The sequence below is a fragment of the Manis pentadactyla genome, chromosome 7, assembly GCF_030020395.1.
Source record: "Manis pentadactyla isolate mManPen7 chromosome 7, mManPen7.hap1, whole genome shotgun sequence".
Taxonomy (NCBI): domain Eukaryota; kingdom Metazoa; phylum Chordata; class Mammalia; order Pholidota; family Manidae; genus Manis; species Manis pentadactyla.
Genome location: NC_080025.1, coordinates 25,172,853 through 25,195,253, shown reverse-complemented (window position 1 = coordinate 25,195,253; position 22,401 = coordinate 25,172,853). Strand labels below are relative to the sequence as shown.

Sequence of the window (22,401 nt, the reverse complement as noted above, 5' to 3'; positions counted from 1 at the left end):
ATATCTCCGTAAAAAAACAAAACACAGTGATCAAGGGGTATTTATCCTGGAATACAAAGCTGTTTCAATATAAGCAAATATATAAATGTAGTACACCACATTAGTGGAGTGAAAGATAAAAATCCAATGATCTTAAAAGATATTCCATGTTCATGGATTGGAAGACTTGATACTGTTAATATGTTCATACTACCCAGAGCAATCTGCAGATTTAGTTCAATCTCTATCAAAATTCCAGTGACATTTTTGACAGGAAAATAGCAAACAATCCTAAAATTTGAATGGTACCACAAGCAATCCTGAGAAAGAAGACCAAAGCTGGAGGCATCAAAATTCCTAATTTTAAACAATATTACAAAGCTATAGCAATCAAAACAGTACAGTACTGGCATAAAAAGATACATAGACCAAGGGAACAGAATTGAAAGCCCGGAAGCAAACCCCTACATATATGGTCAAGTAGTATTTGACAAGGGAGCCAAGGCTACCCAAAGGGGAAAGGATAATCCGTTCAGTAAGTGTATGGCAAAACGATATTCACATGCTATCGAATAATCAGTGATACTGGACACCTGTGTTAGACTGCTCACAAAACTTAACACCAAATGGATTAAAGACTTAAACATAAGATCTGAAATTGTAACACTGAGAAGAAAACAGGCAGAAAACTCCTTGACATTGGTTTTAGCAGTGATTTTTTTGGATATGGCATCAAAGCACAAGCAGCAAAAACAAAAATGATTAAGTGAGACTATATTCAACTAAAAATATCTCTGCACAATAAAAAATAATCAACAAAATGAAAAAGCAGTATATGGAATGGGAGAAAATATTTGCAAATAATCATCTGATAAGGAGTTTATATCCAAAATACAAAAGGAACTCATAACTTGATAGCGAATACAAAATACCTGTTTAAAAAATGTGCAGTGGACTTGAACAGACATTTCTACAAGACAATAAAATGGCCAACAAGTATATGGAAAGATGCTCAGCATCACTAATCACAAGGAAATGCAAATCAAACCCACAATGAGATATCACCTCATCTTCGTTATACAGCTATCATCAAAAAGACAAGAGATAAATGTTCATAAGATGTGCTGAAAAGGGAACCCTTGTGAACTGGTGGTAGGACTGTAAACTGGCACAGCCACTGTGGACAATAATATGGAGTTTCCTCAAAAAATTGAAAATAGATCTACCATATGATCCAGCAATTTCACTCCTGGGCATATATCCAAAGGAAATGAAAACAGGATCTTGATGAAATATCCACATTGTTTGTTCATTGCAGCATTTATTACTATAGGCAAGATACAGAATCAATCTACATTGTTCATGTATGAATGAATGGATAAAGAAGAAGTGGTATATATATTCTATGATATATTATTTACCTATGAAAAAGAAAAAAAATCTTGCCATTACAACATGGGTGGAGCTTGAGGACATGAGGTTAAGTGAAATAAGTCAGACAGAGAAAGACAAATACTGTATGAGCTTACTTGCACGTGGAATCTAAAAAGCCAAACTCAGAAACAGAAAGTAGAATGGTGGCTTGCCCGGGGTCTGGGTGGTATGTGTGAAAATGTGGAGATGTTGGTCAAAGGGTACAAACTTTCACTTATTATATGAATAAGTTCTGGGGATCTATAATTCAGCATAGTGATTACAGTTAATAATACTGTATTATATATTTGAATGTAGAGAGTAGATCTTAAATGTTCTTGCTATAGAAAAAGAAATGGTAATTTTGTGGAGTAATGCAATTAAAACTAATCCTACTATGGTTATCGTTTTGCAAAATAAATTAATCAAATCAACACATTGTACACCTAAACTCACAGAATATTATATGGCAATTATGTCTCAGTACAGCTGGAAAAAATAATACCCCAGCCTTAGTGTGTTCCTCCTTCACTTTGTTCAAGGGAAGCAAAGTGATGGATGCAACTGGTGAGTTTGGGAGAAGACACTGGACGTGGGTGGCTCAGCCCCTTCTGTCTTCTCTTTTCAGATCTCCCTGTCTGCAGAGAGGGCGCATTCTGGTCTGCTCTCTCAACCATGCAGTAAAATTAGCAGGGCGGGCTCTGCTTCTGTGGGGGGAGGACTGTGGTGGTCCAAGAGCAGCCTGTGACTAGGCAGGTAAGTTTGATTTTGGGGTGCAGTATTAGGAAGCCCATTTTGCTATTTAGTTGTGTTAAGTGCCCTATTGATAATAAAGATGATACTTTGATGTCTAGTTGTCAGCCTTCCCTGACATCTGTTGCCTAGTTCTGAACTTCCTCAGGGAATATTGGCATGTAATATACTGAGTGGATAACACCCCAGTATTAGTGACATAAATATTAATCGATACTTTGAGAAGGTGCAGGAGGGGCATTTGGGTTTCTGTTAGAAAGCTGAATTCTTATCTATCATAAAGGACATTAATGGATGATGTCTAGAATAGAAAACTCAAGAAATACACTAATTTAAAATACAGAATTATCAGTAGAAATAGTGTTGCTTCTAGGCTGCTAGATTGGCAGAGTGGTTAGAAATGGGTCATAGAGTTGTTTTGTCATAAACATTTTTAGTGCAACTTGATTTTTATCCATGTGCACTTATTATTTTGTTTTAAAAAATTAAATTAAAAAATGAAGGTCAGTTGGTGCCCTGTTCTTCAGAAGTGATTTTGTAAGTGTTCTTGTAACCATGATTGACAATAGTACAACACTGATATTCAGACTTTCATTGGCATTTCATAGGCTGAGTCTACAGTGGAAAGAATTCATGACAGTGGTGATAGAAGTTGCTGAATTTATGTGTTTCCAAAGTTATGTAAGATTTTTCTCTGGACTTATTGCTACTACAAAAAGTGCTGATTTTTCTGGTTTGAAAATCAAGATTTGCTGACTGAAAATGAGTCTGCTTTGGAAATTGAAAATGCTTTGAATGGCTTTCAAAGCCATCAGGTGTTCACTTCAGGTTTGGTACTTTGGTCATTCCTAGGAATGGAACATCATGTTTAACGAGTTAATTCTGTATGTTCATTTTTGGACAAATGTTGTGAATGCATTTGAAGAACGTATTCTTGCTTATAACACATAGTGTTTGATAATTGTATATTCAGATCTTTCACTTTCTTACTTATTGTTCTTGTTAATGTGTTAAAGAATTAGAGAAAGGATTTGAAGCCTCCTAGTAGCTTTCTCTTCTCATTTCCCTCTGTAGTTACAATATTTTTTATGCTAAGAATGCTGAAGCTATGTTTGTAGCAGAATTTGTTGACTATTACATTTTAGTTGTGAGTTATATCTTTTATTAGTTTAAAATGCCCCTTAGCTATAGCTTCATGATTTTGTTCTTAAATTTTACTGTAATTGATATTGTTACCATTCTTCTTTTATATTTGTTTGCCTAATAGAAGTTTTACCCAACCCTTTTGAGGGTTATTTTGTTATAAGTGTGTACCTTGTGAATAGCATATAATTACATTTACTTTATGGCCCAGTCTAAGTTTTTTCTTCCTTTGGTAAAAGACTTAAACATTATGGGAATATCCTATTTTCATTACTAAAAATTTTTTAAATATTGTATAAAACAGAAAATAAAGGTCCCCTGCTGATACCCTACACACTGACTCCTCTTTCCAAACTCATTTCTGAGGGGTACCTATGATTAACACTGTATTTTACATCTGTCCAGTCCTCTTTCTGGGCATTTACAAATGGACATACAGCCTCACCACCTTCCTTCTTAGACTTTAGGATTAGACTCTAAATAATGTTCTGAAATGTTGTAACTTAAGAGCACATTGCGGAGATCTCTATGTTATTATATATGGAGATCTGCTTCATTCCATTACAGATATTCCAATTATTTAACCACATTGCAGAAGTTTATATTGTCTACAGTTTATTAGTTTATTTTTATTAGCACTGAACACTTTTCTACATTTAATATCAACTACTTTTGTAAGTACTTCTGTAGGACAGATTTCTAGGAGTCGGTTTTTTAAATTAAGGGATATATACATTTAAAGTTTGATAGAAACCGCCAATTTACTTCTCAATAAGGTGGGAACGATTTACATTCCACTAATTGTATATACGGTTTCTTTCCCCCTCCTCTTCTTGCTGTATTATATGTTATCAATCTTAATTTTTGACATCCTGATTAAGTGATGAAAAGCCTCATCACTTTTTTGGGTATCTTTTCATATCTTTTTAGCTCTTTGTATTTTTTTCCTGTTAAGTACATAGTCATGTCTTTCTGTCTTTCTGTTGGTCATCATTTTAGTATTGTTTTTAAGGTCTCCTCATATATAAAGAATATTAACTGTCCATCAGTTATAGTTACGTCTGTTGTAAATATTTTTTACAGTTTGTCATTTGTCTTTGCTATAAAGAAATTAAAACATATCATGGAATCATTTCAATTTTGTTTTGTATTGTTTTCCAGCCATTCTTGGGAAACTTTTTATCCCAATAAAATACAAATATTTTCTTGTGTGTTCTTTTTGTATTTTTATAATTTTGTTGGACCTTAGCTTTTCTCGGCATGGTTTAGTAACATTTTGCTTGTTTCTATAGTCTTATTTAGTGCTGTTTTAAAATGTTTTCTTCATATTTCCTCTTGCTATCTTGCATAAATCGTGTGTGTGTGTGTGTGTGTGTGTGTGTGTGTGTGTGTGTGTGTGTGTGTGTGTGTTTGAATGAGTTTGGTTTGGCAGTTATGTAGATCTTTCTTTTTGTTAATGCTACTTGTTTTTGTAACAGCAGGAGAAATACATTAATGTATTCACTCCCTGACTGTCAACAATAAATATAGTACCCACTGACTTCTCCCATTAAGATGTACCACTGTTAATTCTAAACCCTGACTGCTAGTGTGTAGTTTTTTTATTTGAAAAGCACCGGCTTTAAATTCTAGGTAATTATTATTATATTTTAAGGCCTTCTGTCTTTTTTGCATTTTATTAAGTTTTCTTAGTCTGTCCAGACACCATTTATGTACAAGAAGGATAGCAAGTGCTTGGTATGTGCACTGTACTGACATTGGTGGAAGCAAACAGCCATGAAGTAGGATGGGTTGTATCCTGTCCTTTCTGGCTTCTACCAAAGGCTGACTCCAGGCACTTTGAGCAGGCTGACAATTTGGTACTACTTCTATATTTTATTTATTCCACATTTATTTAGAGGAGAAGCTAAACATTAAGTTGGAAGAGAAGTGGAAAAGGAGAACTTGTCTGCCTCTCTGTTCATTGTCTTAGGTAATTCAGCTTTGGCTCCAAACTTACAGCTCACAGTCAGTAAATGGGAAGTCCTGTCTGTGGTTAACTTGACCCGCCGCCTTCGTGTGGTGGTTGGTGGTGCTGTGGGGTGGGTAGGCTGGAGAGGATGTGTGACTTCACCACCTGAAGCAGGTGCTCCCTTCCACTCTGGTTCTACCCATTCCACAAAGCAAACAGTGCCAGAGAAAACACCCTTTCCATCAAGAACTTGGAATTTTTCTGCTCCCTAAAGTAAATCTGTCAGATATTAACACATTCTAATTTCTGTGATCTTATTTGATGTTATGTCTACTGTAAATCAGTTACTGAAAGAAAAGTCTCTTCTTAGCTGAATAGGGAAGTTATTAGTAAATATCTCCTCAAAAGCTTATGGCTATGTGAAAAAAGTACTTTGAAATCGCTATCCAGGAGAAATGAGTGGGTGGAGGACAGGTGAGGAGGGACTCATTTGTGGAATCTTCTGTACTTTAATTTTTTTTTAATTGTATGAATATATTTCTGATTTAAAAATTAATTGCAAATTATTGGAAGAAACAATCTGACTCTAAACTTCACCCCCTGACTGTCAACAATAAATATCGTACTCACTGACTTCTCCCATTAACATGTACCACTGTTAATTCGAAACCCTGTACTTTTTAGAAAATAAAAGTATGTGTTGATATATTCATTGTTTGACTCTAATTGCTCTTTATTTCAAGAGCATTTAAACATCCTGATTTTATGTGGTTGGCAGCCTAATAACATTTTAATATTGAGTACTAACTCAACAATCTTTAAAAAAGGGGTAGTCTTTTTTTCTAACTTCACACAAAAGAGCTGTTTTTCATAAAGATATCAATTTTACAGAAAACTGGAAAATTTCTGATAAGTTTTTAGCTGATTCCTTTTGATCTTTAATATTTTTCTCAAATAAGAATACTTTTTATCTCTTTCAGTATTTGGGAACCATTCTGTTTCATACTGCATGAACTAGAATTTCTAGAACTAAATGAGATAGTAATGATTTATTTTCAATAGTGCTTTTAATAAAAATGCCTCTATTGTTTCATTATTAATCATGACAGTGAAAGATAGGTTTTGATACTGAAAGGTCAAAGTATCCTTTTATTCTTACTTTTGAAAGAATTTTAAAAATTAAAATTAGTCTCAAACTTTATATCTGTTGTAATAATGACGATTTGTGTGAGGTGTTATAGCAATAGATGTCCTATCTTCGGGCTGTTCTTACAGTAGTAGGAACAGCTCAGTGTAGTTAGTTTTGATTTGAAGAAAATCAATTTGTGAACATTTTACTTAAGATTTTTACATCTATACTTGTATGGGAGAATAGATGATAGTTTTCTCTTTATTTTTGGCAGGTGCATCATCTGTCTTTCTGATTGTTATTCTTTGTTTACTTCACTTATTTTTCTACATTCTCAAATATATAATATGGAAGTTAACTCTTCCTTGAAAGTTTAAAAGAACTTACAAAGGAAATAATCTGCACCTAGGTCATTATTTCTGGGTACTTTGTTAATGTGTTAAATTTTTCCTTACTCATTTTTTCTTTCTTTTTTTTTCTAGATCTGTAGGAACTTCCAATGTGTAGATGCTTCTGTTCTGAATTATGACTGTGATATTCAGAAAAAGTGTTATGGACATGGGGTATGTAATTTTTTCTTTTTTTTTTTTTTTCATGAAAGTAGTACTGAATAATGAGAATTCCCACTGAAGATTAGATGAGGTGTCTCAAGATTTTTAGATTTTTTAGATATGGGGAATTCAGATACCAAAAACATTTTTCATTCTTAAAAAGAATGTCTGTGGATTTGCATGAATTTAGTCCTTTCTCTTGGTTTTCATTCTCGAGTTAATGATTCGGGGCATATTAGTTTATTCAGAATTAACAAAATTGGTATTTTGATTGTTTTGAAGGTATGTAATAGCAATAAGAACTGTCACTGTGAGAATGGCTGGGCTCCCCCAAATTGTGAGACTAAAGGGTACGGCGGAAGTATGGACAGTGGACCTACATACAATGGTAAGTAATCTAGAAGAAAATTACTGTGCTCTCCCAGTGGCCCGTGTCAGAAACTGGGCGTCCTTGTACCTCTCCCTCATTTCCCACATCAGTTGTAGATTAAATTATGTTGATTCTGCCTCCTAAATTCCTCATGAATGTTGCCATTCTTTTCAGCCCCATTAATTACCTTCAGTTTCTTGCTGGGACTTTACAGAATAGTTATTAGCTTCTTAACCAGGCTCCCTGTTTCCCACCTTGCTTTCTGTAATCCATGTTCCAACTAAATTACAGAGTTCTAGTGTTTTTCTTCAAGAATGCAGTTTTGATAATGTCAGTGCCCTGCTTTAACTTAGTGCTTCTGCATTGCTATTAGAATGAAGTCCAAAAATCTCTAACACGGTTTAAATGCCCTGCCTGATTTGCCCCTCGCTTAACTTTCCAACTTCGCTATGTTTAAGACATTGAAACTTCCTTTCTTTCCTCTGAGAGGCTCTCTCTTCGCCTCTGGGAGTTCATATTGCGTTTTATTAACATGTTGGAACTTGGCTAATTGCTACTCAGATTTTGGTTTATACCTTATTTCCAGTAGAAAGTTTTCCCTGACTGCTTAAATATGAATTAATATGCCCATCTGTTTGTTCTCCTGTTACTGTAATCACCGGTATACACTGTAGCAATTACTTAATTTTATTTCCTGATAGACTATAAATGAGCTCCCTGTTCACCAGTATCTTCCTAATGAGAACATGCATTTCTCTCTCTTGGGTAAGTACTAGGTGGAATGGCTGGCTTGTAGAGTGGGTTTATGTTTAGCATTTTGAGAAACTGCCAAACTGTTTCCCAAAGTGGTTGTACCATTTTATAGTCTCTCCAGCTGTATCTGAGGGTTCTAATTTCTCTGTCTCCTGCAACACCTACTATGATCAGTCATTTAATTTTAGCCATTCTAGTAGTTGTGTAGTGATATTTCACTGCGGTTGTAATTTGTATTTCCCTGATCACTAATGAAGTTGAGCATCTTTTTCCTGTACTTTTTTTTTTGCCATCCACAGATCTTTGGTGATGTGTCTGTTGAAATCTTTTACCAAGATTATAGTTAGGTTGTTTGTCTTGAGTTTTGAGTTCTTTATTCTGGATACAAGTTCTTCATGAATTATGTGCTTAGTAAGTTTTTCCCAGTGTGCTAACTGTGGGTTTCATTTGTTCTTTTTCTAGTTTCTTAAGGTAGAAGTTGAGGCCATTGATTTGAGGCCTTTTTCCTATAGGCACTGTAATGTTACCAGTTTTCCTTTACTAAGTGCTTTTCTTGTATCCCCCAGATTTTGAAATGTTACACTTCCATTTTCATTCAGCTCAAAATAACTTCTAATATACTTACTTTTATTTTTTTCTTTGACTCATGAATTATTCAGAAGTGTGTTACTTTGCTTTGAGGTATCTGGGGATTTTCCAGATACCTTAGTGTTACTGATGGCCCGTTAATTCCACTGCAGTCAGAGAACATACTTTGTATGATTTGAATCCTTTCATATTTTTACTTGTTTTATGGTCCAGAATGTGGTTTAATTTAGTAAGTTCTGAATATACTTAAAGAGTGTTTACCCTTCTGTAATTGGATGGAGAGTTTTATAAATAACTAGTTCATGTTAGTTGACTGATGTTTAAGTTTCCTATATCCTTACTGATTTTTGTATACTTGTGTCAATTATTGAGAGAGGAATATTGAAGTCTCTGGTTGTAACTGCTAATTTGCCTATTTCTTCTTGCAGTTTGATCAATTTTTGCTTTATGTGTTGTGAAGCTCTGTTATTTGGTGCATAAACATTTAGGTTCTCTTATCATGATAAATCGACTCCTTTATCATTAGGAAATAGTTCTTTTTCTGCCTGGTAATATTTTCTGCTCTGCAATTAGATACTACTAAAGTTCCAGATTTCTTTTGATTAGTCAGCATGGGAAATCCTTTCTCATCTTTCCACTTTTAATCTGTTTGTCTTTAAAGTAGCTTTCTTGGAGGCTTCATTTATTGGGTCTTGCTTTTTTATCCAGCCTGCCAATCTCTGCCCTTTAACTGAGTTTTTTGACCATCTATATTTAATTTGGTTATTGATGTTGGGGTTTAAATCTAACTTATTCAGATTTTTCTATCACAATCTCCCTTCAGGTGATATTGTACTACTTCAGCGAGCTTTCATTTTTCTCCTGGCTTTTGTGCTATTATTGTCACATTTTAAAATATGAGCCCTGCAATATCTTATTATTATTTTTGCTTTAAACAGTTGATTATCTTCTAAGGAGATTTTAAATAATAGGAAGGGTCTTTATATTTATCTGCTTAATTACGATTTCTGGTGCTCTTCATTTTTTTCGGTAAAATCAGATTTCCATCTGATCATTTAATGTCTACTTGAAGGGCTTCTTTTCACATTTCTTATAATACAGGTCTGCCAGAGAGAAATACTTTTAGCTTTTGTGTATCTGAAAGTCTTTATTTTGCCTTCCTTCTTGAATGATGACTTAACTGGGTAAAGAATTCTAGGGTGGCAGTTTTTTCCCCCTTTTACTTCAAATATGTTTCTGTATTGTTTGCTGGGTTGTATTGTTTTTCCTGAGAAATCTGCCACCTTTTTTTTTTGCCTTCTGTTTGTAATGTGTCTTTTTTACCCTCTGAAAATCTTACAAAATTTCCTCCTTATCTCTGGTTTTTAGTATTTGATTATAATGTGCTTTGGTATGCTTGGGATTTGTTGAACTTTTTGGATTTGTGTTTTTATCATTTTTTCCAATTTGGAAAAATTTTGGTTATTCTGTAAATATTTTTTTTTTGTCTTCCTCTTTCCTCTCCTTCAGGGACTCCAGTTACATGTTTATTTGGTTATTTGGAGTTCTTTCACATTTCAGTAATTTGCCTTCATTTTTTTTTTTCTGTAATTTATTCTCGTGTTTAATTTTGGATAGTTTCTATTATTATTCTTCAAGTTCCCCCTAATGTAATGCCTGCCCTTGCCATTAATTCTATCTCATGTATTTTTTCATTTTGGATATTGCAGTTTTTACAAGTTCTATTTTGTTTCTTTTTTCTTTTTTTTTTGGTATCTTTCATGTGTCTACACAGTATGTTCAGTCTTTACTCTAACTTCTTGAACTTTGGAATATAGTTATAATTTATAATGTCCTTGCCTTCTAATTCTATCGTCTGTATCATTTCTTATTTAGTTTTGCTTGGTTTTTCTCCTCATTTTGGGTATTTCCCCTTTGCATGCCTTATAATTTTTTACAGGATGCCAGAAATTGTGAGTTTTGCCTAGTTGGATCCTTGATAATTTTGGATTTCTACTGACGAGGTTTGTTCTCATATGCTTAAGTTACTTGAGCATAGTTTGATACTTTTGGGTCTTGCTTTTAAATTCTTTTAAGCAGGACCTGAGCAGCATTTAGTCTAGATCTGATTTTGCCCCATTACTGAGGCAGAAACTTTCTGCTTATTCTACTCATTGCCACGCTAATTATGAAGTTTTCTACTTGAAGGTAGGAACCGGCGCTCTTCCTTAGTTCTGTGTGAGCCGTGAGGTTTATTCCCACTAATCCCTTCAGGTGATTCTCTGGCTTCAGAGAAATATGTGCATTTCCTCACATGCATACATTGGTCAGTACGCAACTGAATATTTCCAGGAAACCCTCTGCATATTATTCAAGTTCTGTCTGTGCAGCTCTCTCCCTCCCAGTACTTTGCCCAGTGAACTCGAGCTGCTTTTGCATCCTCAGATAGCCAGCTGCATCTCCTCAACTCAAGGAGGCCACAGAGCTTTGCTTGGATTCCCTCACCCCTCATCAGCACCTGTTAACTTTCTCTAGGCAGCAAACTGGTCAGTTGTAAAGCTTACCTTTTTCGTTTTCTGTCTCTCTGGGGTCACTGTTCTTGGTTGCCTGATGATGTCCAGTGTCTTGAAAACTGTTGTCTCATGTGTTTTATTGCCTGCTTTTCTGATAGTTACAGTTGGCAGGATGAATCTGGTCCCTGTTACTCTATCTTGGCTGGTAGAAGTCAGAACTGTGGATTTTAGTGGCTGTGTATCATTTCATCGAGTGGATGTGCTATAACTTGACTTAGCTGGTTTCTAATTATTCGACATTTGGGTTTTTTCCTAAGGTTTTTATATGCACTGATAACATTATAGTACATATCTTAATACTTAGGTATTTTTTTTCCAGTTGAAGGGTAAATTGCCAGTAATGAGATTATTAAGTTGAAGGTATATAATCCTTTTTATGGTTCTTAATAAAAATGCCAAATGAATTTGTGTAATGCCACTAACAATAGGAAGGTACCAATTTCAACAGAACTTTGCTGGTGTTGGATGCTTTAACTTAAATTTTGCCTACTCTTTAGTAAACATAAAATGATATATCAAAGGTTGGTTTAATTTTTCATGGTTTTGTTTTTTATTGAGTTGAATGTTGTTTTGTTTAGTTTCATTCATGTTTTAACAGAAATTTCTGGTGCTTTTACAAACTTAAAATTTTGAGGACAATTTCAAAACTTACCACTCCTGTTCATACTTATGATGTTCTTTCCTTAGAGAACTTGGAGCAGATAAAATTAATGTTAATTAATGAATTTTTTTAATTTAAAAGATTTGAAGTCTAGAAACCATAGAAAATAAGATTGATAAATGTAACTACCTAAGAATAATAAAGCTGTGCATGAGAAAAGCATTGTGGCATAAGACAGATGACAAAATGGGGAAAGTGTTTCCAATTCATATCATAGACAAAGCTAATCTATCTAGTATATAAAAAGCTTTTAGAAACTAAGAAGGAAAAAACCAATAGTCCAGTACAAAAATAGTGAAAGGACTGAGCAGAAAAAGAAATATGACATTTCTTAAACAAGAAAAGTTGCTCAACTCATAGTATAAAAAATAAATGCAAATTAAAATTATGAAAGATACAATTTTTCACCTACCAGGTTGGCAAAAATAAAAAAAAAGTTTCACCCCGTGGGTGAGGCAGTGAAGCATTCTTAAATATCACTGGCTGGCATGCTAAATTGTAACCACCACTATGGAGGACAATTTGACAATATCTTAAACAAATGATGAATGCACTTACCCTCTGATACAGCAATTCTATTTGTGGAAAATTGTCCTCTGCATGCACCAATATGATGTGACATATGTACAAGGTTATTATAGCATTCTTTTAATATTAGCAACAGATAGGAAAAATGAAAGTATCAGTAGGGTACTGGTTAAAAAAACTTTGGGACATCCTTGCAGTGGAGTTTTGCATAGCTGTATGTCTAGAAAATAAGGTGATGTATGTGTGCTTTGGGAAGATATAGAGATAAGTGAAAAAAGTAGTGTGCTGAATAGTGTTTAAGATATGCTACCTTTTGTGTATGAAAGGGTTGACAATAGAAACATACTTTGCTTTTGCTTATATTTGCATGAAGAAATACTGTAAGATTATAAAAGAAACTAGTTAAAAGTGATTTTCTTTGGGAAGGCAAAGATGCAGTGGGCAGTGGTAAGGTGTGAGGAAGACTTCTCAATGTATTCAGTTTATATCGGTTTATATCAGTTTAGAACAATGTGAAAATTAATGTAAAATTTTTATAATCAGTGTGTTCCAATTGATATGCTTTAACTTCTATTTTAATGACCATTAATATAAAATTCTTCTCTCTAGAAAAGAATACTGCATTGAGGGATGGACTCCTGGTGTTCTTCTTCTTGATTGTTCCCCTTATTGCATTTGCTGCTTTTGTCTTCATCAAGAGAGATCAACTACGGAAAATATACTTAAGAAAGAAGAGATCACAAACATACGAGTACTTAGATTTTTTTCTTTTAAATTCATATTAAATAATTTAATGTTATTATTAATGATGGCAGTCATATCGTAGCGAGTGGTTTAAAAATAGGGTTCTCAGTTATCTCTCTAGTCTTTTGACGTAACTAGCAGGGGTTAACGGAGAGTGATGACCAGCTACCTCTTATAATGGTGAAGGGAAAGAGTCATGGGGATCGGCTTGTATGTTTCTGACAATGAGTTAAGGTTCATTTTGGTTGACAATGTTCCTGATAGTGGGGTAAGTAGAATTTTGGGCTACTTAATTAGAGATGAAAAGATGGGATAAAGATAAAAAAGTCTAAATGTTGAAAAATGTTTATTTCAAGTATCAGTTCTCATAGGGGAAGAGTTTTTCAAATCTTGTAAACAGATCTTGGGAATTATAAGCTTTTAAGAAATGTTTTGATTGAAGAAAGGATTGTCATAATTTAGACCCCTGACACTTTTAGTCTACGTGTCGGTCTGTCATGACTGCCCCTCAACTATCACTTGTAACATGTTTGCATTGGAATGTAGGAGATACTAGATCAAAATTTCAAGTACCAGTTTGTCATTTGCTAGAATTATGAACTGGAATATTAAGCAAAACCCTCTGAGCTTTGGTACCTCTAAAAGGGGAATAATACCATTAACTATTTCTTAGGGTTGGTGTCAAGATTGAATGTGGAAAATATTAATGAATAAAACCTGTAGCACATTGCTGGCACAGTGTAATTACTTAGTAACTAGTTTTTCATTATGGTGATTTCAAAAGGCATGTATCTCATCTTGAGTGTCCACTTTTACTTACTGCCCCAATTCTCCTGGACTTCTTAATTTTTAGAGTGACTATGTCAAGTTTTGTACATATAGCCAAAGAATATGCTTTTACCGTTCTCTGATTTTCGGAAGACTTGAGGAGCAAAGGTTGGGAACACTGGCCTAATTGACCAAGTTTCATAACTTCTTAGAATTTTGGTTTATTTCATTGTAAATGAGGTTAGTACAATTTTCCAGTACTGTAAAGATTAAAAATGTGCGAAAGCTGTTAAAAGTGCCATAAAAATTTTAGCTACTACCATGATCATCGTCGCCGCCTCTACCAACATCATTACTCTGTATTTGGGAAAATGCAGGGTGTGTCTAATATGTCATTTAGAAAGATTTTAATCATAATTTAGCTCAAAGGTCATTTTATCTTTCAGATCTGATGGCAAAAATCAAGCAAAAGTTTCTAGACAGCCAGTGAACGTTCCTCGACACGTTTCTCCAGTGACTCCTCCCAGAGCGGCTGTAAGTCTAAAGTGAAAAGTTATTTTCCTTTACTACATTATGGTCTCACACTTTTAAAGATTGAAAAATTAATTGTTACATAGAGACAGAAGTAAACATAGATAATTTGTTAAGAACTTAGGAGTGTGGGCTGTAGGTGGTCTCTAGCTTAGTTCAGGGAATCAGCAGGGGGCCCCTGGCTCAGAGGAGAGGGGAGGCCTCCAAACATTCGGGTGCCCTGCCTGAAACCAAGATCGGGAAATGACCTGGGAACTAGGCTATCCCTGTTTTTTTCTGCCTGCTCGAGTTCTGTTTTCGATGCTTGGCTTCCCTTGGGCCTGTAACCAAAGGCCTAATGTTGACCCCCTGGAATAGGCCTAATTTTCTCAGTGATAAGACCAGTAAGCACTGTTTCTCTGAGTGTATTAGGGATTCTTGGGATAATGATCTGCTTTTTGCCATATGATTTTATCCCTAAGAAATACATAATATTACTTTAAATGTTTTTCAGCTTTGCATCTGTTTTATTTGCTGTCGCACACATACAGCTGCAACCTGCCATTTCGTCTAACCTTGCTTTGTGTTTTATCCCTCTCAGTACGTGAAGCTCTTGTTCATTCATTTCACTGTTGGTGTTGTATTACACAAATACCACACAATTTTAAAATCCATTTTCTTATTACAAGATTCCAATTTTTCATTTCTATAGCTGAGACGAACATTCTATGTATGTCTTCCCATGCATGTGTATGAATTCTAGGACTATACTTATACAGTAGTTACCATCTTCACGTGGCTATAAAAAGTTTATTTTAAATAAAATAAAATTAAGAATTCCATTCCTCGTTCACATTTTAAATGCCCGTTAGATCACATTTGGCCACTGACTACTGTATTGGGCAGCACAGATACAGGTTGTGTCCATCATTGCAGAAAACTCTAACAGAACACTCACCCAGGGGCATACAGGAATTACATTGCTGGGTTGAAAGATGTGTGAATATTTACTGGAAATCACCAAATTGGTATTGAAAGAGGTTACATCACTGGGTGATTTTACTGTCAGTGGAATATGAACATTCCTGTTAATCTACGGTTTGTAAGTAGTTGGTACCATCAAACTTTTAAAGTCTTTCCAATTATATGGGGGTAAAATGACTAGGTACCCTTCCTCGTGTTTTAATGTAGATAAGTGTATATGTGGAATCTCCTTATTCTATTCCCTTTTCCTTTATAAAAAAGAAACACAAAATTGCTATGCTCTTTTCCCCCTTAAACATGTATTTTGGGGATTTTTCCATATCACTGTATATGTAGGATGATCACATAGTTCCTACTCATACAGGTTAGAAATGACATAAAATGTTCTTCATCCTTGGCATATTTTTCTCCTTTTTTAATTGTGGTAAGATACATGTGTCATAAAATGTCCCATTTTACCCCTTTTCAAGTATATAATTCAGTGATACTAATTATACAATGTTGTGCAAGCATGACTGTTGTGTATTTCTAAAGCTTTTTCATCACCCAAAACAGAAACTCTTCCAATGAAGCAGTAATTCCCTGTTCTCCCCTCCCCTTAGCCCCTAGCAACTGTGATTCTGCTTTTTAAAAATTGGGATATATAATTGACATGTAACGTTTATCAGTTTCATGAGTACAACATGATTCGGTATTTGTATACATTGCAAAATGATCACCACACTAAGTCTAATTAACATGCATCATCACACATAGTTACTTTCCTTTTTCCTTGTGATGGAAACCGTAAAGATCTACTCTCTTAGCAACTTTCAGATATACAGTATGGTATTAACTATAGTCACCTTGCTGTACATTACATCCCATGACTTTTTTTACCTGGAAGTTTGTACCTTTTGACTCCCTTCACCCATTCCTCCGTGCCCACCTCTGGCAGCCACTAATCTGTTTCTCTGTGTATATGAGTTTGATTTGTTTGTTTTTTAGATTCCACATGTAAGTGAGATCATATAGTATTTGTCTTTTTTTTTTATTGATATAGTCATATTATTTTCAAATACACAACACAGTGGTTAAACACTTACCCATATTATTAAACCCTCACCCCCACTAGTGCAGTTACTGCCTGTCGACATAGGAAGATGTTACAGAATCATTGACTATATTCTCCATGCTGTACTACCATCCCTGTGACCAAACTACATTATAATTGAGAATTTTTGTGCCCCTTTACCCACCTCATGCTTCCCACCCACCCACCCCAATCCCTACCCCTTAGTAACCATCACTCCTTTCTCAGTGTCTGTGAGTCTGCTGCTGTTTTGTTCATTCTATTTTGCTTTGTATTTTTATTTCACAAGTAAGTGAAATCATATGATATTTGTCTTTCTCTGCCTGGCTTATTTCATTGATCATAATACCCTCTAGATCCATCCATGTTGTTGCAAACGGCAGGATTTTTTTCATATTATTATGGCTGAATAATATTTCATTGTGTATATGTACCACATCATATTTATCCATTCATCTATTGATGGACACTTAGGTTGCTTCCATATCTTGCTATTGTAAATATGCAGCAATAAACATAGGGGTGCATATATTTTTTGCATCAGTGATCTTGTTTTCTCTGGGTAAATTCCTAGAAGTGGAATCACAGGGTTGAATGGTATTTCTATTTTCAGTTTTTTGAGGAACCTCCATACTGCTTTCTACATTGGCTGCACCAATTGACATTCCCACTAACAGTGTAGGAGCATTCCCGTTTCTCCACATCCTTACCAACACTTGTTATTTCTTGGCTTCTGGATGGTGGCCATTCTGACAGGTGTGAGGTGATATCTCATTGTGGTTTTGATTTTCATTTCCCTGATGATTAGTGATGTGGAGCATCCTATGTGTCTGTTGGCCATCTGTATTTCTTCTGTGGAGAAATGTCTGTTCAGTCCTCCACCCATTTATTAATTGGGCTCTTTGTTTTTTTCTTGTTGAGGCATATGAGCTCTTTATGTGTTTTGGATATTAACCCCTTATCAGATAAATCATTTATGAATCTATTCTCTCATACTGTGGGATGCCTTTTTGTTCTGCTGATGATGTGCTTTGCTGTACAGAAGCCTTTTAGTTTGATGTAGTCCCACTTGTTCATTTTTTATTTTGTTTCCCTTGCCTAAGGCTGTGTGTCCAGGAAAAAATTGCTCCTATTTGTGTTCAACAGATTTTTGCCTATGTTTTCTTCTAAGAGTTTTATGGTTTCATGTCTTACATTCAGATATTTGATCCATTTGGAGTTTACTTTGTGTATGGAGTTAGACAGTTAATCCAGTTTCATTCTCTTCCATGTAACTGTCCAGTTTTCCCAACATCAGTTTTAAAGAGGCTGTCTTTTCCCCATTGTATATCCATGGCTCCTTTATTGTATATTACTTGACAATATATGTGTGGGTTTATATCTGGGCTCTCTATTCTAATATGGGTCTGTTCTTGTGCCAGTACCATATTCTTTTGATTACTGTGGCTTTGTAGTAGAGCTTGAAGTCAGGGAGTGTAATCTCCCCAGTTTTGTTCTTCTTTCTCAGGATTGTTTTGGTTATTTGGGGTCTTTTGTGTTTCCATGTGAATTTTGGAACTATTTGTTTTAGTTCACTGAAAAATGCTGTTGGTATTTTGATAGGGATTGCATTGAATCTGTAGATTGCTTTAGGCAGGATGGCCATTTTGACAATATTAATTCTTCCTACCCATGAGTATGGGATAAATTTCCACTTATTTGTGTCTAAATTAATTTCTCTCATGAGTGTCTTATAGTTAGTTTTCAGAGTATAGGTCTTTCATTTCCTTGGTTAGGTTTATTTCTAGATTTTTTTTGATGCAATTGTGAATGGAATTGTTTTCCTGATTTCTCTTTCTGCTAGTTCATCGTTAGCGTATAGGAACACAACAAATTTCTGTGTATTAATTTTGTATCCTGCAACTTTGCTGAATTCAGTTATTCTAATAGTTCTTGGTGGAGTCTTTAGGGTTTTCTACATGTTGCTGTGTATTTCTGTGTATCATGTCATCTGCAAATATGCAAATAGTGATAGTTTAATTTCTTCCTTACCAATTTGGATGCCTTTTATCACTTTGTCTTGTCTGATTGCCATGGCTAGGACATCCAGTACTATGTTGAATAAAAGTGAGGTGGATATCCTTGTCTTGTTCCTGTTCTTAGAGGAAAAGCTTTCAGCTTTTCACCATTAAGTATGATGTTACCTGTGGACTTGTCATATATGGCCTTTATTATGTTGAGGTATGTATACTCTGTGCCATTTTGTTGAGAGTTTTTATCATGAATGGATTTTGAATTTTGTCAAATGCTTTTTCAGTATCATGATAATCATGTGGTTTTTATTCTTTTTGTTAATGTGGTATAGATACTGATTGATTCACAAATATTACACCATCCTTGCACCCCTGGAGTAAATCCCACTTGGCTGTGATGGCTGATCCTTTTGATACATTTTTGAATTTGGTTTGCTAATATTTTGTTGAGGATTTTTGCATCTATGTTCATCCAGGGATATTGGTCTGTAATTTTTCTTTTTTAGTAGTGTCTTTACCTGGTTTTGGTATTAGAGTGATACTGGCCTCTTAGAATGAGTTTGGAAGTATTTCTTCCTCTTCTACTTTTTTTGGAATATTTTAAGAAGGATGGGTATTAGCTTCTTTGTCTGACTTATTTCAGTAAGCATAACCCTCAAGGTCCATCCATGTTGTTGTAAATAGCAAGATTTTCTCCTTTTCTATTGGGGAGTAATGTTCCACTGAATATATATAACACATTTTCTTTATCCATTCATCCATTGATGGACACCTAGGTTGCTTCCATGTCTTGCATGTTGTAAAAAATGCTGCAGTGAACATGGAAGTTCAGATATCTTTTTGAGTTAATGTTGTAATTTTCTTTGGGTAAATCCCCAGAAGTGGAATTGCCAGATCACATGATAGCTTTATTTTTAATTTTTTGAGGAACCTCCCTACTGCTTTCCATATTGGTTGTACCTGTTTACATTCCCACCAACAGTACATGAGGTACCCTTTCCTCCACATCTTTGCCAACAATTATTTCTTGTCTTTTCAATACTAGCTATTCTTATGGATGTGTCATGATACATCATTGTATATGCATTCCCCTGATAATTAGGGGTGCTGAGCATTGTTTCATATGTCTGTTGGGCATCTATATGTCTTTGGAAAATCTCTATTGAGGTTCTTCTGCCCATTTTTAGGAGGATTTTTTTTGTTGTTGTCATTGAGTTTTATTATTTCTTTATATATTTGAATTATTCCCTTCTCAGATGTCACTTGCAAATATTTTCTCCTGTTCAGTAGTTTGTCTTTTTATTTGTTCACAGTTTCATTTGTTGTGTATGCTGCTTGTTTATTTTTGCTTCTGTTGCTTTTACTTTTGGTGTCAAATCCAGAAAATCATCTTCAAGATCTATGTCAAGTTGCTTACCACCTATGTTTACTTCTAGAAGTTTTATCATTTCAGGTTTATGTTCAAATCTTTAATCTATTTTGAGTTAGTTTTGTGAATGGTCTAAGAAACTACTTGCTTCATTCTTTTGTATATTCTATTTAGTCTTCCCAACACTATTTATTGAAGAGACTGTTTATAACACATTGTATATTCTTGGATCCTTTATTGTAAATGAATTGACTATATGTGTATGGGTTTATTGCTGGAGTCTGTTCTATTTCATTGATCTATGTGTTTTATTTTTATGCTAATGCCATACTGTTTTGGTTACTGTAGCTTTGAAATATAGTTTGAAAGGAAGCACGATGCATCCTGCTTTGTTCTTTTTCAAGATTGCTTTGGCTATTCAGGATCTTTTTCTACTTTCTATCTCAGTGAATTTGCCTAGAAAATAGGTACTTCATACAAGTGGAATCATGCAATATTTGTTCTTTTGTGCCTGACTTATTTCCTATAGCTTAATGTCTTCAAAGTTAATCTCTGTAGCATGTATGAGAGCTACTTTTATGGCTTACTCATATTCCATTGTATGATATACAACAATCCAAATGGACACTTGGATTGTTTCCACCTTTGACTAATGTGAATAGTGTTGTCCTGAACTTGTATGCACTTGTTTGAATATTTATTTTCAATTATTTTGGGTATATAGCTTAGAGTAGAAATGTTATGTCATATTTGTTATATGTTCTCTGTTTAACTTTTTGAGGAATCACCAAATGGTTTTCTGCTATGGCTGTACCATTTTACGTTCCTGTCATGAGTTTTATCTTCTTCACATCTTTGCCAATAGTTGTTATTTTTTGTTTTGATTTGTTTTTAACATTCTATTGTAGCCATCCTAGTGGGTATGAAGTGGTACCTTCCTGTGATTTTGATTTACATTTCTCTAATGATTAGCAATGTTGAGTATGCTTTTATGTACTTATTGTCCATTTGTATATCTTCTCTGGAGAAATATCTATTCAGGTCCTTTGCCCATTCTTTTAATTGGGTTTTCTTTTTGCTGTTGAGTTATAAGTCTTTACATATTCTAGATATCAACCCCTTATCATATATGTGATTTACAGATATTTTCTTCCATTCTGTATGTTGTCTTTTCACTTTGTTGATGTAGTTTGTTGCACAAAAGTTACAAATTTTGATGAAACCCAATTTATCTCTTTTTCCTTTGTTTCTTGTCCTTTTGATATGTCTAAGAATCTATTGTAAAATCCAACATCATGAAAATTTACTCATATGTTTCTTTGAAGAGTATTATGGTTTTCTTATTTAGGTCATTGATCCATTTTTGAGTTAGTTTTGTACATGGTATGAATTAAGGGCCCAACTTCATTCTTTTGCATGTGGAAATCCATTTGTCCTGGTACTACTATATTTTGAAGGTGCTGCTCTTTCTCCATTGAACAGATTTGACAAATCTTGTGAAAAATCAATTGGCCATAGATATATGTTTATTTCTATAATTCTCTGTTCTATTTAATTGGTCTATATATCCATCCTTATGCCACTACTACACTATTTTGATTACTATAATGTTGTAATAAGTTTTGGAATTGCAAAGTATGAGTCCACCAACTTTGTTCTTCTTTTTCAAGATTGTTTCTGTTATTGAGGGCACCTTATGATTCCACATGAATTTGAGAATCTGCTTGTCCATTTCTGCAGAAAAGGCTGCTGGAATTTTGATAGGGATTGTATTGACAAATCTTGACAATATGTAAGTCTTTAACTCCATGAGCAGTAGTTGTCATTCCATTTATTTAGGTCTACTTTCTTTCAGCAATGTTTTGTCATTTCCAGTGTACAAGTTTTTAACCTTGGTTAAGTTTATTCCTAGGTATTTTGTTCTTTTGGATACTATTATAAATGGAATTGCCTTCTTAATTTCCTTTTTGGATTGTTCATTGCTTGTATATAGAAACAAAACTGATTTTGCTTATTCATTTTATTTTCTGCATCTCTACTGAATTCATTTAAGTAGCTTTCTTCTGGATCCTTTGAAATTTTCTGTTTGTACATAGGATTGTGTTATCTGTGAATAGAAATAGTTTTGCCTCTCCTTTCCAATTTGGATGCTTTTTATTTCTTTTTCTTGTCCAATTGTTCTGGCTAGATCTCTCTGTAAGCACTGTGTTGCATAGCAAAGGCAAAAACAAGCATTCTTGCATTAATCCTGATCTTAGAGGAAAAGTTTTCAGTTTTCTAGGCATATTTAAAAATTACCCCATGTTCTTTAAGTTATATCTTTTATGTTGATGGTTACCTGTACCTGGTAGCTATAGGTTTTCACCTGTTAGTAGCTAGCATCCTTTTACATGAGATTGGGTAAGACAGCCTCTCAGTAATACAGCAAAATTAGCTTTTTATTTTTGTTTAATATTTGCCTTATATATTTTTAAGTGCAACTTTTCTTTTTCCTTATGTTGCCTCTTGTAAACAATATCTTGGATTAAAAAATTTTTTAAATTTGCCTTTTAACTTGAGATTTTAATCCAT

General features: G+C 34.3%; 1 protein-coding gene across 2 annotated transcripts in view; it reads left to right on the top strand.

Moving 5' to 3' along the window:
• ADAM9 (ADAM metallopeptidase domain 9) overlaps nt 1–22,401 on the top strand; it is a 114,340-nt gene that overhangs the window by 77,686 nt on the left and 14,253 nt on the right. For both annotated transcript variants that reach the window (XM_036932218.2, XM_036932217.2), the window contains exons 17-20: nt 6,851–6,931; nt 7,202–7,307; nt 12,981–13,122; nt 14,330–14,417. In XM_036932218.2, coding sequence (XP_036788113.2) covers nt 6,851–6,931; nt 7,202–7,307; nt 12,981–13,122; nt 14,330–14,417 — 417 coding nt within the window. The remainder of the gene's footprint in view (nt 1–6,850; nt 6,932–7,201; nt 7,308–12,980; nt 13,123–14,329; nt 14,418–22,401) is intronic.